Source organism: Drosophila miranda, chromosome 3 (assembly GCF_003369915.1).
Source record: "Drosophila miranda strain MSH22 chromosome 3, D.miranda_PacBio2.1, whole genome shotgun sequence".
NCBI classification, from domain to species: Eukaryota; Metazoa; Arthropoda; class Insecta; order Diptera; family Drosophilidae; genus Drosophila; species Drosophila miranda.
This window is the reverse complement of record NC_046676.1, coordinates 10,721,959-10,736,864: the sequence shown is the minus strand read 5'-3', so window position 1 is coordinate 10,736,864 and position 14,906 is coordinate 10,721,959. Positions and strand designations below refer to the sequence as shown.

The following is a 14,906-nucleotide window of genomic DNA, read 5'->3' as shown; positions in this document are numbered from 1 at the left end:
CATGGCTGGTTTGACTGATCCATGCCGCCTTTTAAGCTGATTGGAGCTGGGAGTGTTTTCAGCTAGTGATTGATATGCGCCTGTGTCCTGCTGCAGCCTGTGGCACAGCCACAGTTTCAGCCTCCTCTCCGGCTTGTGGAATGCCGACAAAAGTTACAGCCCGACCAGACAAATGCGACATGTGCAGCGAGAGAGTACTAGAGATGGCAGCGTGACACGATACGTGGTTTGTGGGAAGAGATCTGCCACCTACATGTGGATTCTGCCTTTGAAAGACACGAAAGGGCAATGAATACGGAGCAAACTCTATAGAAGAGATGGTTTAGATGGTTTAGAGGAGATCTATAACATCCATTAAAGATTCATCATCGATTCGAGCAATAATTCCCAGATATATACCAAGACTAATCCAATCACTATCGCCCTTTCTTTCTTCTAATAGCCTCACGGTGCCATCTCTTGGCGGGATTAACCAATTTGATGTGCCTCTTCAGGCCGGCTAACAAGCCAAATAAATAGAGAAGAAATGAATTAATAATCGTAAATATCAAGCGCAAAGTGTCGCGCCTGGGCACGTGGAGGAGAGACCCGACCCGGTCCGGTTCGGTCCTATCCGATCCGATCCGATCTAGTGGGCCCAGCGGTGGCTCAGTTGTGAGTGTTACTGTTATTCCAACGGATGACATTGGCACTTGGCTCCATTCTGGAGCACACGTTGCCACGCAAAGCAATTTTAACAAGATCATAAGCGATCTCTGATCTCGCCGAGATCACTTCTACTCGTATCTATGTATCTCAGTATCTCAGTATCCGAGTATCTCGGTGTCTGTGAAGCAAGAGTTTTTGCTGTCTCGAGTTCGGTTTGGTTTTTCTGCAGCTTCCACTTGGGCTGGCCATTTCCTAATTTGCAAACTGATACTCGTACTCGAGAGGAGGGGGAAGGGAGGCGGGGTCCGGGGAGGCAATCAATTAAATTTAATTATGACACCAATTATGGCCTGATTGCCGGCCAACCAGTAGCCGGTCCTAGACACTTTTGCTAGCCACATTAATAATAGAATCATTAAGCAGACTCTCGTGCCCAACTCGAGCTGGCATCTCGTCTCGGTTCGGAGAACACCTCTCTGGGCAGTCCTCAAGATCTGCTAGGGGGGGTACTCAAATGTGCCCTTTAGGCAAATACTTTTGGACACCCATCGGCGGAGGACAGACCACCAAGGATGCCCGTCGCGTCCTCTTTACATGGAATCACACGAACCGATGGTTAGGTAGATCGATCGAGATGTTTATCATCTGCATAAGGTGTGGTGCACTTTAATGGGGCCTGGGGACCCTCTAGAAAATTGCTTAACAACTCAATGAGGTGAGGCGGCTAGGGCAAAGGGGGAGGCGATGCCCAATGAAGGGGCAAGATAATTCCACTCGCAATCAATGGGGTTCGTTTTAGGAGCACGTTTAATTACCGGACTGGAAAGATACGATGTGAATGAATGCAGATACATATTTGAACTGTTTTATTCGTAAGAAAAGCTATAGATCCAAAGCCCTTCATTGCCCTTCCTTCTGTGGCCCCCTCCTTCTGTTCCCATAACAATTTGTTGTACATTTTGGTTTTTCCTAATTTCCTTTCCAATAACAATATTTCCGAAGCCAATTAGAGGCGACGCACTCCCAGGCAGCAGCACTCCTCGTCAGAGGAGGAGGCGTGGCTGCCACAAGGATGTGCATGCAATTAACATAATTCGCCTGACACGCGACAGCCACTTGAGGGTTGGGTTCCATCGGCAGGGAAGTGCCTCGAAAGGGGGGTGTCGGATTGCCGCGAACTCGTCTCAATTTACAAATTTATGAAAATAGAATTTGCTCTTCACATTTTGATGAATTTTTGTTTGTTTGGGTCTCTGGGCTCCTTTGACTCTGGGCTGCTGCAGCCACATTTCCATTCCAGGGACAACTCCAGCTCCTGCCTCCTGCCATACCCCTTCCCCTTCCTCTCTCCCTTTGCATGTCTGCCGCATCATGTTTTATATTGCAGTTGATAATAATGCCAATAAATCAACGATACGCATGCACAGAGCTCTGGCTCTGGCTGTGGCTGTGGCTCTCACAAAACAGGGCTGACAAAAATAAAAAGAGCCAGCGACGATGATGAAAAGCAGCTTAAAATGTCATCTTTTGTGTGGCAGAGGAGCCAGTCTTGGATGGCAGGATGGCTACATGAACTATGGCTACTTACCGATCAATAATGACGGGGTCCGATGGCGTCTCGTTGCGGTTGCCACAGCTCTTCTTATCACAGCAGCGGCTGTGAAGGCAGAAAAATCACAAATGAGTTTATATGACAATAAAAACAGCTTTAATTTCGCTTTAATTTAATATTCAGGGGCTATGCAGGGGAAATATAAGATATTTTAAGTAGAATAAAGAGATACAAGAGTAAAAGAAGGCCGATCTATATTTATTTTTTTAAGGATATATCCAGTCCATATCCTCCATATTTTAATCTACTTCTTTGGCCTTTATTGGCACCTCTGAATCTGCACTTTAACCCACTTCTTCCTACGAATCCCGCAGCTTTCGAAAGTGTGTTAGATGTCTCTCCCTCTCTCGCTCTCTCTCTCTCCTGTTGTCTTTTTTTTGGGGTCAGGCATTTGTCATTGCTCTCCATTCATTCGTGCAGTACATATATGTACATATATCCATGCATATCTATATCTTTATATCTATATCTGCGTCTGTGTCTGGGTATATCTATATCGGGCTCAATGGCTGCGTAAATTTTTGACTGCACAGCCTCTGGGCTGGCCTTAAGGGGCGGCTGGATGAGGGTCATCCTATTTTGGGGGGTGGCATTTTTGGCTTGGACCTGGCCTGGGCTCTGGCTCTGGCTCTGGCACTGGCCGGGGCATATAACATAAACATGGATGACTGAAATGGGCGAAAAGCCAAAACGATAAAGAAGACGACGCCATCTCTCCCCCTCCCCCTCCCCCCTCCGTCCCTGTGCCTCCATGGGAAAGGGAGAGAGTCTGCAACCCCTGGGCCGTGTCTGTGTTTCTTTGGCGTTGTGTGCGTTGTCCCCTTGTTTTTGATAATGCTACGCAAACATAAAAACTGGGTGCCAATCCGAAATAATAAAAGATGGCCGGCCAGCAGGATGTACGGTGGACGGGGGGGCTGCCGGCAGGGGGGGCACTGGCTAAAGCTGTGTAATTTTTGTTGTTGTTTGGCTTTCCCTCAGTTTTCTCTCTGGTTTTTTTTGCGACTGGTTTTTTCTTGTCTGCTGGGCCGTTTTTATTTCCTACGCAACCTTCAGCTGTCAGAGGATGCTGCTAGAAGGGTGAAACACCACCCCAACGGGGGTAGGGGGAGGGGGAGAAGTGGGTGGTTGGGTGGTTGGGTGGTTGGGTGGGTGAGGCAGTCAACCATTTACACGTTTCAGTTCGCGTGCGTTTGAGCATGAAAATAAAAAGAAAGGACTCGAGGAATCGGAAGCTCAAAAATCAACAAAATTAAAGCCCAAGAAAACCCGCAAAGAAAATCACGCGAAAAATGTGTGAATTTCAGAGAAAGTCTATAATTTGAGTGGCTCTCCAGGGGAGAGGGGAAAGAGACGCGTAGAGAAAGCTCCAGGGAGAAGCTCTGGCCGAATGCCCACGAGAATTGAGATTTCGATTTCTCAAATCAGAATCAAAAAGGTGTGGATTACAAGGGTCCGAGGTGGGGTGGCTCTGAGTCTTATAGATGGATAATAAAGGTGGCAAAGGACTCTCACCTGCACATGACTTCGTGCGTCAACAGGACCCGACACATCTCTGGATTCTTGTCCTGACCCTCATAGATGATGGCCTGCAATTAGAATGGGAATATGATAAAGAAATTGGTAAGGAGGAAAACGATTTAAAGAAAGATTTTTAAGAATAAAAAGTTTGAACAATAGATACTTGAATATCTGTTAGAAGATCCTCCCCTAAGATAGATGAGAATATCTATATCTTGAGCTTAAGGAACCCCTTAGCCATGATATCTTTTGTGGTCGCCTTTCCTTCTTTCCTTTCGTGGGTAATCCCCAATATGTGACCCCGTTATTAACCCCCCCGCCCAGCTATCGACACCAGTGCCCTCCCCTCCCCCTCCATCAGCTATCATTTGGGCCAAAGGCAAACACACATAAATGCTAATTGCAGAGCCAACTAGAGGCTCGAGGATAGAGGCTCTCCAGCCTGGCTGAAATCGACATATGGGACACACCATGCAAATATTGACAATGTCCACAATTTTTACCTCTCTGCCAGGATACGAGGATATCTGGTAGTGGTTGGTGGTATTTGTATTTGTCCAAAGAAAACTCCACTCGAAATGTTTGTTTGTTTGTTGTTTTTTTTTGTTTTATTTGTGTGTGTGGGGTGGCAGTGGTGGGAGGGGAACCAGGGGGTGTCAGTGTCAGTGGCAGACCCGAAATCATGCCATGTGGAAGAGAGAGAGAACCGCAAGTGCAACGTTGTCCAATCTGCTGCAATTTCCTTTGGACAAAGGAGCTGGTGGAAAAACCTCTCGAACAAATAGATAAACAAACGACGGCACAAGGGAGGGGTGCTGGGTGCTGGGTGGGAGGTGGGAGGTGGGCTCAAACGCACAACAAAAAGGCGCATAGTTCTCTAATTTAAAAATGATTAAAGCGGGTTGCACTCATCCTCATCCTCGTCCTCGTAACCGTAATCCAACACTCATCCGATGAATTAGTTGGGAGAGAAAACACGGCATATGGGTGCGAGATCTGGCGACGGGGGGTGGCTTTCTGGGCTGCCTGAAGGGCGGGGGGGGTGGGGGATCATTCATCACTCGGTGGCAGTACGCCAGAGATACACGCAAAAGTAATAATAATAACCGAATGTATCCTAGGAAAACCTGAACCGTGTGTTCATCCACCAAAAAATTAAAACCAAAAAAAAACACAGTACGAACTTTTTGTTGAGTGTGTGAGGACGAAAAGATACCCAGTATTTGGGATAATATAAAATATATCTACTCTGGTTTTAGACCAATTCCCGAGGGAATGTTTTTTGGTAGATCTGTGGATTATATGATCCCACGAAGAGCCCGAAGAGAAGGGGCTTGATCCCTTGATCTCAAGGTTAGAAGAGTTGTACTGCCTATAACATTCTCCTGCCTGAAAATAATATACCCCTCGTCTTCAAAGGACTACTGGGTACACAAAAACGCAGGGAAGAATGCTGCCACTTGCCACCCAGCGTCAAGGACGAGTGCTTTCCCACCCAACATATGTGCATTTGTTCTCCTCGAAGCCTCGAAACTAAAACTAAGGATGAGCAGGAGCTGGAGGGCAGGAAGCCAGGAAGCTGTGTGTGTGTGTGCCCAGCCAAATAGATAATCAGAAATTAATTTTAATGCAACCAGCAGCGGCAGCAGCAGCAGTTCTGTCACCCCCTTTCGGAAGGCAAACCACCCAGGTTCTTCGCCCTTCGTCCTGCCCCCCTGCTGGGCGCGCATGTAAAAGTTATGATCATCCCTTATTATCCCGTTTGTCAGGTTAATAACTTCCCCTCCTCCCCCACCCCCCTGGTGCAACCTGTGTGTAAAGGATCAGCGGCAGGACAGCGCTCGATAGCCCGGCTCAATGTCCAATCTGTGTGGGATATCGTGGCAGACTTACGGGTTGAAGCCCTCTACTCCGTCCACTAATTATAGGCCCAGGACCTGGATGGTATATGGTCCTTTTTTTATCCCCTTTCTCGGGGCCAAGTCTAATGGATATTCAATGTTTTTTTTCCCCACTGCTGGCAGGACATGAAGTTTGCATTTTTCTGTTGTATTTGTCAACTGTTTATTTGGGATTTAATGCGAGTTGGAGATGGGATAGTTTTGACGAGGATTATGCGAATGGGAAGCTCCTGGAACAAGCTCTAACATGGAATTTGCCACAACAACAAAAACAACAAGAAACTAAACTGTGGGTAAACCAGAGATCCTCATCAATCATTCTTGTGCCGGGGATGCCGAAACAAACAATTAGTTGGCTCTTTTTCCCCTTCTTCGCAGGGGGGGTCCTGGTGGAAATCGGTAGCTAAACGGCTCATCTAAAAAAAAAAAACGGCAAACTAAACGAAAGCCACTAAAACTGGAGTAAAAGCGTTTAAACTACGATTTATCAACACGACAAAGACCAGGAGTCGGCGGCAGAGCAGGAGCCAGGACCAAAAAAAAGAGGACCAACAGACCAACGGAAAGACAGCAAAAAACAACAAAATTTCCGGGGAAAAAAAGCGAGTGATGAAGTGATGACAGGACAGGCAGCCAAAGGACGGGCGGGGGGGGCCGAACAGGATGAAAACAGAAGCGGCTTTTAAAATTTAAACGATTTTCCATCAAAACTCCACGGAAAAAGATACCGTTTTTTGCATTTTTTTTGCAAATTGTTATTATCGCTTTTGGAATAAAATAAATCGACATCCCTTGCATTATTCACGCACTCTGAATGTGGAACGATGTTGAGCTGGGACGCTGAGCGTTGCATGCTGCACGGTGCATGCTGCATGTTGCATGTTGCATATTTAACGGGCCAAATAAAAATCTCGCCAAACAAGATAAATTATCGCGCACAAAAGACCGTGTGCAAAAACAAAAACAGGACACAAAAAGGAATACAAATAAAATTAAAAAAAAAACCTATCGGAGGTAGCTCTTAATTTATTAAAGCTTCATTTATCAGCGGAACGCATAAATTGCCGGCAGCCGAAAAAAGGGCAGGCGGAAGTAAAGGAGGTGACTGTTGCAAGGACCCTCCCGTGCATCCTTTATGTGAATGTACACACGGGCAGAACCCTTTTTTTTGGGCCTGCCTCCTGCCCAAGAAATTTACATAATTTTCGAGGAGACCCTGGATAAGAATTGTACGTAATGTTGAAAATGTTATGAAAGCACAAAGAAATGCGTCACAGCTGGAAAAGAGGATTCCAATTAAATAAATCATGACCTAACCTTACTTTTGCTGCCATATATTGACAGAATCCGATGAAAGTTTAATGCAGGAGAAGGAACAAATACAGCTATTTGACAGAAAGACAAGAAATGATCCCCAAATTAAGACTCTGTACAAAAATATGCTCTATAAGAAAAACATAGGTAAATGGGTGGTAACAGGGTGGTGGCCATTGCACATTCCACACATTACAGGACACCTCTGGCGTCTCGGGGTCTCCCCTGAGGGAGCCGCAAGAATTTCAAAGAGGATTCCATTCCGCATGCATTTCACATTTCGCATAATGAGGGCGATATGGCGGACCGCTCCGCTCCCTTCCACCACTTGGCGCCGGCGACCGCAGAAATGCACTTGCCGTGAAAGCATTTTTAATCGCATTGCCAGCAGTGCGAGCGAGTGGGAGAGGGACAGAGAGTGAGCCGAGGCGAGACAGACAAATCAGCAGGCAAATGGCTCCTCTCACACGCGCACACATGAGTTCTCACTCTCTCCTCTGCCTCGGCCTCTCCCTATCCACAACGGTGTGTGTGTGTGTGTGTGTGGAGATGCAAATGTGGAGATTTTTCGCGCAATCTGTTGAATTTATTGAGCGACCAGCCAGCGCCGGCAGCGCCACCGGCACCAACAATAACAATTTGCAATAAAACGAGCGGAGAAGAGAATGTGAAATGTGTTATTAATCGAAAATGATTCTCTCTGCTTTTAAGTGTTGACACACAAATTAATTTTATCGCTTAATTAACACGCGAAAAGTAGGCAGACAGCAGAGCTCGCCAGCGAGAGCAGGACAGCAGTATTGTTTGGCAGTGAATGATGAGTGTATTGTCCCTTTTGCTCTCTGCTGCGCTTTGCATTCGCTCTTCGAGCGGCTGAGCAACGGTTGGGCAACGGTTGGGCAACCATAGGATGCCCTGCGTGAAATATGTAAGTATTCTGTCGGCCAAAGCCACAATTATTGATCCCAAATCGGCTCTCTATATAATATATAGCCATTGCTGCCATCGACAAAGACACGATGGATCTTGTAGGGCATCAAAATCTACGGCTTTCTCTCTCTGGCCAACTGAGTGGCTTATCGGAGTGCATTAATCTCTTGCTTCTCTTTCTCTCTCCCTCTCTCTCTTTGATTTGGTTTAGAATTTCGTTGCGCTTTTCGGGCCCATGTATCGCATCGTCATAATGCGTGTAAATCGCGATAAGCGCAATTTTGGCAAAAACACAAAAACGGGTAAAAAGGATTTCTGGGCACTCTGGGCCTTTGTTTCATGCTGGTCCCGTACGCCCCGCCAACCCCTGCGCCCAGCTCCCTGGTCGGATGAAAATGAAATATGATCGCAAATGAAGCGATTCCGTGGTTCCTGGTCCGCGGTCCGCATAGTCAATGGTCCGTGTTCCCTGTTCCCTGTTCCCCGTTCCCTGTTCCTCTCAAATTGCAATTGCGACGCCTCCTGTTCGAACTGTTTGCACCGTTATCTGATCGAATGTAATTATGATTATGGCCATGATTTGCTACATTTGCCTGCCCCCCCCCCCCCCCCCCCCCCATGCCTACGAAAGGGGTGGAGCAGCGGGCAGATGCTATCAGCGCGAAGGGTTGGCCACGTGACAGTTGACAATTGTCCTGCCTCGTCGGCTGAGACAATGCCGCCTCGTAATCGTATTCTCAGTGCTACAGTTTCAGCTTCAGGTTACAACATCACTACCCCCCGTCCACTGCTGATCCACACACTGATAACACCCGCTTATCCGCCCGCCTTACCTGTTACGCGACAAGACGATAAGGCGGCCACCGCTCGCGGCACGCGACGAAAAATAAAACCCATCCCAGGAACCCGCCTAATCCGATCAAATGATTGCCCATTTCCCAGCCAGCAACAAACTCGTTCCGACAGGCGATGTGAGCATTCGACGGATTGGGATTCATCCAGAATTAGGGGTAGCTGCCGTCCCACACGGCAAGGACTTACAAAATCAAACGGAAATGGACAATTCAAGTGCATCGGATATACATATATTAAAAATAATTTGTTTTTAGTAAAAATCGCAAAAAATATGAAATTTATCGGTCGGATATATGCCGTTTGGGAATCTACTCGTAGAACCCGGAAAACGTAATGTCCCCTCAAAGACCCATTAGGCTATTATTAATTACGCATTTTTATTATAAATATAATAACATTGAACGGCGATAAGGCTTAATTGCTGTGGAATTCCCATACAAGTACGCAATATCGTTTAAAGAGCGATTTCTTATCGCGCATTCCACATTTTCTCAACCATTTTTTTGGGATAACTCTACGGAAAGTTCTTGGTTTCTTTTTGGGGGGGGGGGGGGGGTGGGGGTTTGTCAGAGCCAAATATTTTGCGATTAAATTTCATTCGCACAAATGGATTTCTCGCCAGGGAGGACGAGGAGGAGGGGTGGGCGCGGGCCGAAAGGGGGCGATGTCGCTGCTGTCGATAATTTGTGGAGAAATTTATGGTGCGCTCGTTTCTGATGCGAACGGGCTAAACGGGCAAGAAACGCCCACAAAACAGAGGAAAATAGAGATATCGAAAAAGGGAAAACCCATGGCCTACAGGGGGGTGGGGGGGCGGGGTGATAAAGGGGGGAATGGCATCTAATGGAAAAAGTGGACTGAAACGTCTATAAAAATTTGTCACTCGAGAAATTAATTGCCCTTGAAAGAGGCAAGGAAAAGGCAGAGAAAAGAAAAGCCAGGACATTAGGCCTACAAAAGCGGACATATGGTGCAGCATTCAGGGCCATTGGCGGTGTGTGCCTGCAGCTAAGGACACGCACGCACCCACAACAGAGTGGCGCATTAGCAGGGCCCGGGTTTCTCTCTCTCTCTCGAGTAGATGTTCCCTCGTTATTCTCGATTCTCCATTCTCCATTCTCGTTAGCGGGGGGGGGGAGACTACAAATACGATACAGATACACCCCTTTAAGGGGCAGGAGTGTGAATGAATTGCTCGTTGGACGACTCAATTTATTGGCACACCATAGGACACACCAGGACACACCAGGACACGCCAGGACACACTTAATTAGCCATGACAATCAATTTCGAATGCAACTTATGCTCGAATCAGCAAAACAAACAAGGGAAGGCCCTCGTCCTGGAGAGGCGGCCAAGTGGAAGGAATTAGTTTTTCATAGCTTGGCACTGCACTTAAATTTCCATTGCTCAATGGGTTTACGTTTTTCATTTATGTAAGTGGAATGCATCGCAAAAGAGCTCTTTGGAAGTCCCCCCTTTCAATCAATGGACTCACCTGCTTGGTCACGGAATCGATCAGCCTCACGAATATGTCCTGCTCCTGGCGGGCGCCTGCAAATATCAGCAACAAAAAACCATATAGAATATCATTATTAATACCCGCCCCCCTTTGTACACCCACCATTCGCATAGAGCAACTGCAGGCGATATTGTATCCCGTTGTTGGTTTTGGTGGCATCCGATTCCGAGTCCTTCTCGATGAACCCAATGAAGGCCGTGCGCTCGATCTCGATGGGCTGGCCGGCCCGATCGTACAGGGCGATCACAAAGTGAAAGAAGTTCGATTTACGTAAATTGCTGGGCGGCTGCTTCTCAAAGTGGGCGCGGCCAATGCCCAGGCTGCAAAAAAAGTACAACAAAAATGAAATTAGTCAAAGTCTTGCAAGTCGGACAGTAATTATGCCATTAGTTGGGTAAACATAGACGGGGGAGGCCTAAAGAGGCCTCTAATTGGTGCAAGAAGGGGAGATGACGGGGCAACGGCGACTCAATTAACAGCAGCCAGTCCTTTGTCCAGCAGAAAGGATAATATGTTCTAGTGGTCCTAGTGACAACTATCATTAAAAGCGCATAAGCAACATCAACGTGACACAATAATCCTGATGTATGGCCCAGGACCCTGCTCAACCCAGGACCCTGCTCTCGGCCACTTCAGCATTTGATATACTCCTAGTCCTGCGTTGCTTATGTGGGCCAAGCAGACACTGGGTAATTATCCGGACACGTGGACGGAATAAAGGCTTGTCCTTGTTCAGGACCTCCCCCACACACACACACACACACAGAAGCACATATATCTGTATGCTAAATGTCAGACTGGCTCTCTCTCTTGTCCGCCTGTCAGCGGACAATTACAGGACACTGCCAGTGCCCGGGGATAGGGTCCTACCTGGTCGTGCCACCCCTGTGCCAGCGCCTTTTTGTGATCCTTGGCCCGTTTGCATAACGAACAATTTAATTTAGAAAATGCTGATTTTATCAGATTTTCTGTATATATTTTCAGTACAACTTTTTTCCCCCTGCTATTTGCTCAGGCAATGTCAAGGAGCAGCGCCGCATGTCCGCCGACTCGGGGGTCCTGCAATTATATACACATTTGCCAAAGGATAATGCCAGCCATCAGCTAATGATAGCGGCTAGCCCCCCACCCCACCCCCGCCCAGCCCGACAAATCATTCAAATGGAGAATTTCGAGAGAATCGGTGAGGAATGAGAGCCCCCAAGGAATCGATTGACAATTTTATTGTCGAATGGATATGGGATTTATATCCCATAGTTCTCTATAGATATGATTGGGGATAGGTTAAAATTTAATTGAATTGACAGTCGATTCTTTCAGAATCCAGGGGTAACCCCCTTAATCCCTTAAAGGCCCACAATCCTATGATATCTAATATGATCTCAATGTTTCTTCTACTCAATATTTTACTCGTTTCATTCGAAATATCTCTACATTTCCTTAACAAACAACACAATTTGCGGTTCAGTTGATTCAAGCGAAGGGCGGATATCAAATGAATATCAAAAACTTCGTAAGAGGCAATGCAACCTCTGTCAGGGGATGGGGGAATGGGGCAGCTACTACACCTCTGCCTGGGAGCAAGTGGGGAGGGGGGGACTGCCTCCTATACGACATATAAATGCCAGACATGTTACATTCTGGTGAAAGGTTATTGTTATGGCAGCATGGAGTGGAGTGTTCGAAAAGTGAACAGCAGAATAATGCCGAGTACATCCTGGCAAATAAAAAACTTGTACCTCCAGCGCCTGCCTTCCTCCTGCCCTCCTCCTGCCTTCCTCCTACCTTCCTGAATGGCTTTCTTTTTTTTGTTTGTATGCTGCTGCTGCTGCTGTTGACTTTTCAGCTCGGTTGACTGCGGGAAATTGTGGAAAATCGTTCTGCGGCAGTTTGCCAGCTCGCTTTGTTTGCACTTGCCGCCAATTTGCGTGCCACAGAGAGGTGGGCGGGGTATAGAAATGGCATTTTTGTGGCCGTTTTGCTGTTGATTTTATTATGCCAACATTTAATTGTCGCAAATCGATGCCCAGGTGACCATCCAGGGGGGTGACCATCCTGGGTGGGGCAGGTACTACTAGTACTTGTCCTGGTCACGTTTTGTCTATTGCCGGGCTGCTTTCCACACACACACTCACACAACTTTATTTGGCCCCCCACTCCTGCATTGGGGACATGTTTAAGGACACTTTATGGGTCCTTGACTGCGTGGCTGCAACTGCAATCTAGCACTCTTGTTTCTTGTTTCTTGGGCTTCTGCACAATCTTTGTTGAAATAAATTACCGAAAAATATGTTCTTGATTTACGAGCAGCCCCACATTGTTTGTGGCACAGCCAGATGGACAGATAAGTGCAACAATAAATGGTATTGGCTGTGCCGCAAAACAACATTGAACACACACTGAACAATTATCGGAGGCTGTGAGATTTATTTGTGCCCCAAAATAAATGCTGAATGTAATCAAAAAGTTGAAAATTATTCGCTGTTTGAAAGGGGATATTTTTGGGGGGTATTTGAACTGGAAATTAGTGGCTATTCAATGGATTATATGGCACTCTTTCTCTCCTTTGTTTTTGTGCTTGTGCACACTTTCTTCCACACTCCTTACCTCGTTTCACAGCGCATTGTTTTTGGATTGTTTTGCGTTTGATTGTGATTATGATCCTGATTAAGATTGAGATTAAGATTGTCTGCGGGTCGCTGCAGCGTCTGATTCTGATTCAGACTCTGACTTTGATTGTGATTGAGAGTGTGATTGTGATTGTGTTGGGAGTGGGTGTTTGTGTGCGTGTTTGTGTGCGTGTGCGTGTGCGATTGTTGATTTGCCGCCGCTGAATGGCCAAAGCCCGCTGTCATCTCGCTTTCGATTTGGGCAACTCGCGCACTTCTTCTCGGCGCGAACATCTCACGCCAGAAACATCTCAAACGCAACTGAACAAACAGGGCCAAGAGCCCCAAACGAAAGGAAAAGCTCTTTCAGCCACCAAGCGGAACCCCCACCCGCCGGATTTGCGAGAGAGAGAGAGCCACTGGCGGCCACTTCTTCAAAGGCAATTCATTGAGAAGAAGGCAAAGGCAATGCCCAAGACGAAAGCGAAAGCGAAAGCCAAGGAAACAGCAACAAGGGGAGTACAAACATCCCTTTGAGACGTGCTCTCACAGACACACACAAAAAGCCCACAAAGCTGAACGGGAGCGGGAGCGGGTCGCATCATCCCGCTACCGCTACCGCTCCCACTCCCGCTCCCGTCCTCCCATCACAAGTCAAGCGTCGCAGAAAAAGTGCGTAAGCCCAAAAACAGCTTTGAGTGAGAGTTTTCGAGTGAGTCTGTTTTTTTTGGGGGTTCATCTGCTTAGCTCCGGGTGGGGGGAAGGCCATAAAAATACCCAACCTCCCGCACGGATGAATCGCACCCCCAAGGGGGCCCTCATATTGCTCGGACACACGATGCCGCCGCCACTGTTGCCGGCTTTTGGCCAAAAGTAAACAAACGCTTTTTTTTGTTTTGGAGACTTCTCCTTGTCAACGTTTGTTGCTGCAACATTGTTGCCCTTCTGCGTTGGAGATTATTGGTTAGCGATAAGCGGAGAGATTAGAGCGAGGATTGGAGGAGAGGGGTTGATAGGATAGGGGGAGACAGGCTCCGGCTGGAGCTTGAATGCATTATGGAATTTCATCTTCCATTTTTTAATTGAATTTTAGAATTTAGAGTACCTCTTACAAATCATTCGAAAATTATGCACAAATCAAGGGAAACTTTCATAAATTGTAATAGAATGATAAAATCACAGCAGATTCTACTATATTAATCTCAGGAATTACCTTTAGTAGGTGAAAGTTCACGCCTATTCGTTTTTTAAACTAATTGGAGTTTCCACCATTTGTTTTTAAAATTTATGGAATGATCTCTGCTATTCCATCGAATAAATCATGGAATAAATTGTCTAAAAAAATAAAATAAAATTCCATCGAATAAATCATGGAATAAATTTGTTTAAATATATATATATAAATATATATATCTTGCGTTGATTTCCACAAAAAAAAAAATCTTTGGGGCGACTCTGTATCACAATGCCACATTGTGGCATGCCACATTCCCAGCACTTGAACGATCACAGTTTCTGTTTCACTTCGATTCACATTTAATTTTTGGATTGGTCTCACTTCACTTACTTGGTCTGATCGACGACTGGCTGCATGGCCCAGCGTCCGCCCAGCGGCTCCTCCTTGAGGGAGGTCATGGGCCCCCGCGGCTGGTTCATGTCGGCGGCGGAGGGCGGCAGGCCGAACATGAGGCCCCCGGCGGACCGGGGCCCGGCGGTAGGGTAGAGCTTGCGTCCCCACTCCATCCCCAGCTCGAGCGTGGGCCAGGGGGAGGCCGAGCTGAAGCCCGGCACCGGTTCCTCGGAACGCAGCTTGAAGCTATCGGTGCTGGTCAGGGGAGCTGTGCTAGCAAAGTGGTGGTGCGAATGGTGTGGATGCGGATGCGGATGCGGATGCTGGTGGAGATCGGCGTACGGTAGGGGCACGGCTCCAGCTGCGGCAGCTGCTGAGGCACTGGCAATTGTGGCGGCCGTTTTGGTGGCTCTTCTGCTTCGTT

The 14,906-nt window shown here is 47.1% G+C and overlaps 1 protein-coding gene across 8 annotated transcripts in view; it reads right to left on the bottom strand.

Annotated features, from left to right (window-relative positions):
* The window catches only part of LOC108160207 (transcription factor collier), a 27,253-nt gene extending 12,347 nt beyond the window's left edge, over window positions 1-14,906 (bottom strand). For 6 of the 8 annotated variants that reach the window (XM_017294044.2, XM_017294045.2, XM_017294048.2 and 3 more), the window contains exons 1-5: window positions 14,480-14,750; window positions 10,406-10,623; window positions 10,280-10,335; window positions 3,776-3,849; window positions 2,237-2,305 (exon numbers count right to left, since the gene is read on the bottom strand). In XM_017294044.2, the coding sequence (XP_017149533.1) occupies window positions 2,237-2,305; window positions 3,776-3,849; window positions 10,280-10,335; window positions 10,406-10,623; window positions 14,480-14,655 (593 nt within the window). In that variant the 5' untranslated portion in view covers window positions 14,656-14,750. Of the gene's footprint in view, window positions 1-2,236; window positions 2,306-3,775; window positions 3,850-10,279; window positions 10,336-10,405; window positions 10,624-14,479 lie in introns of all 8 variants that reach the window. The other 2 variants (XM_017294050.2, XM_017294049.2) reach the window with 1 other exon arrangement.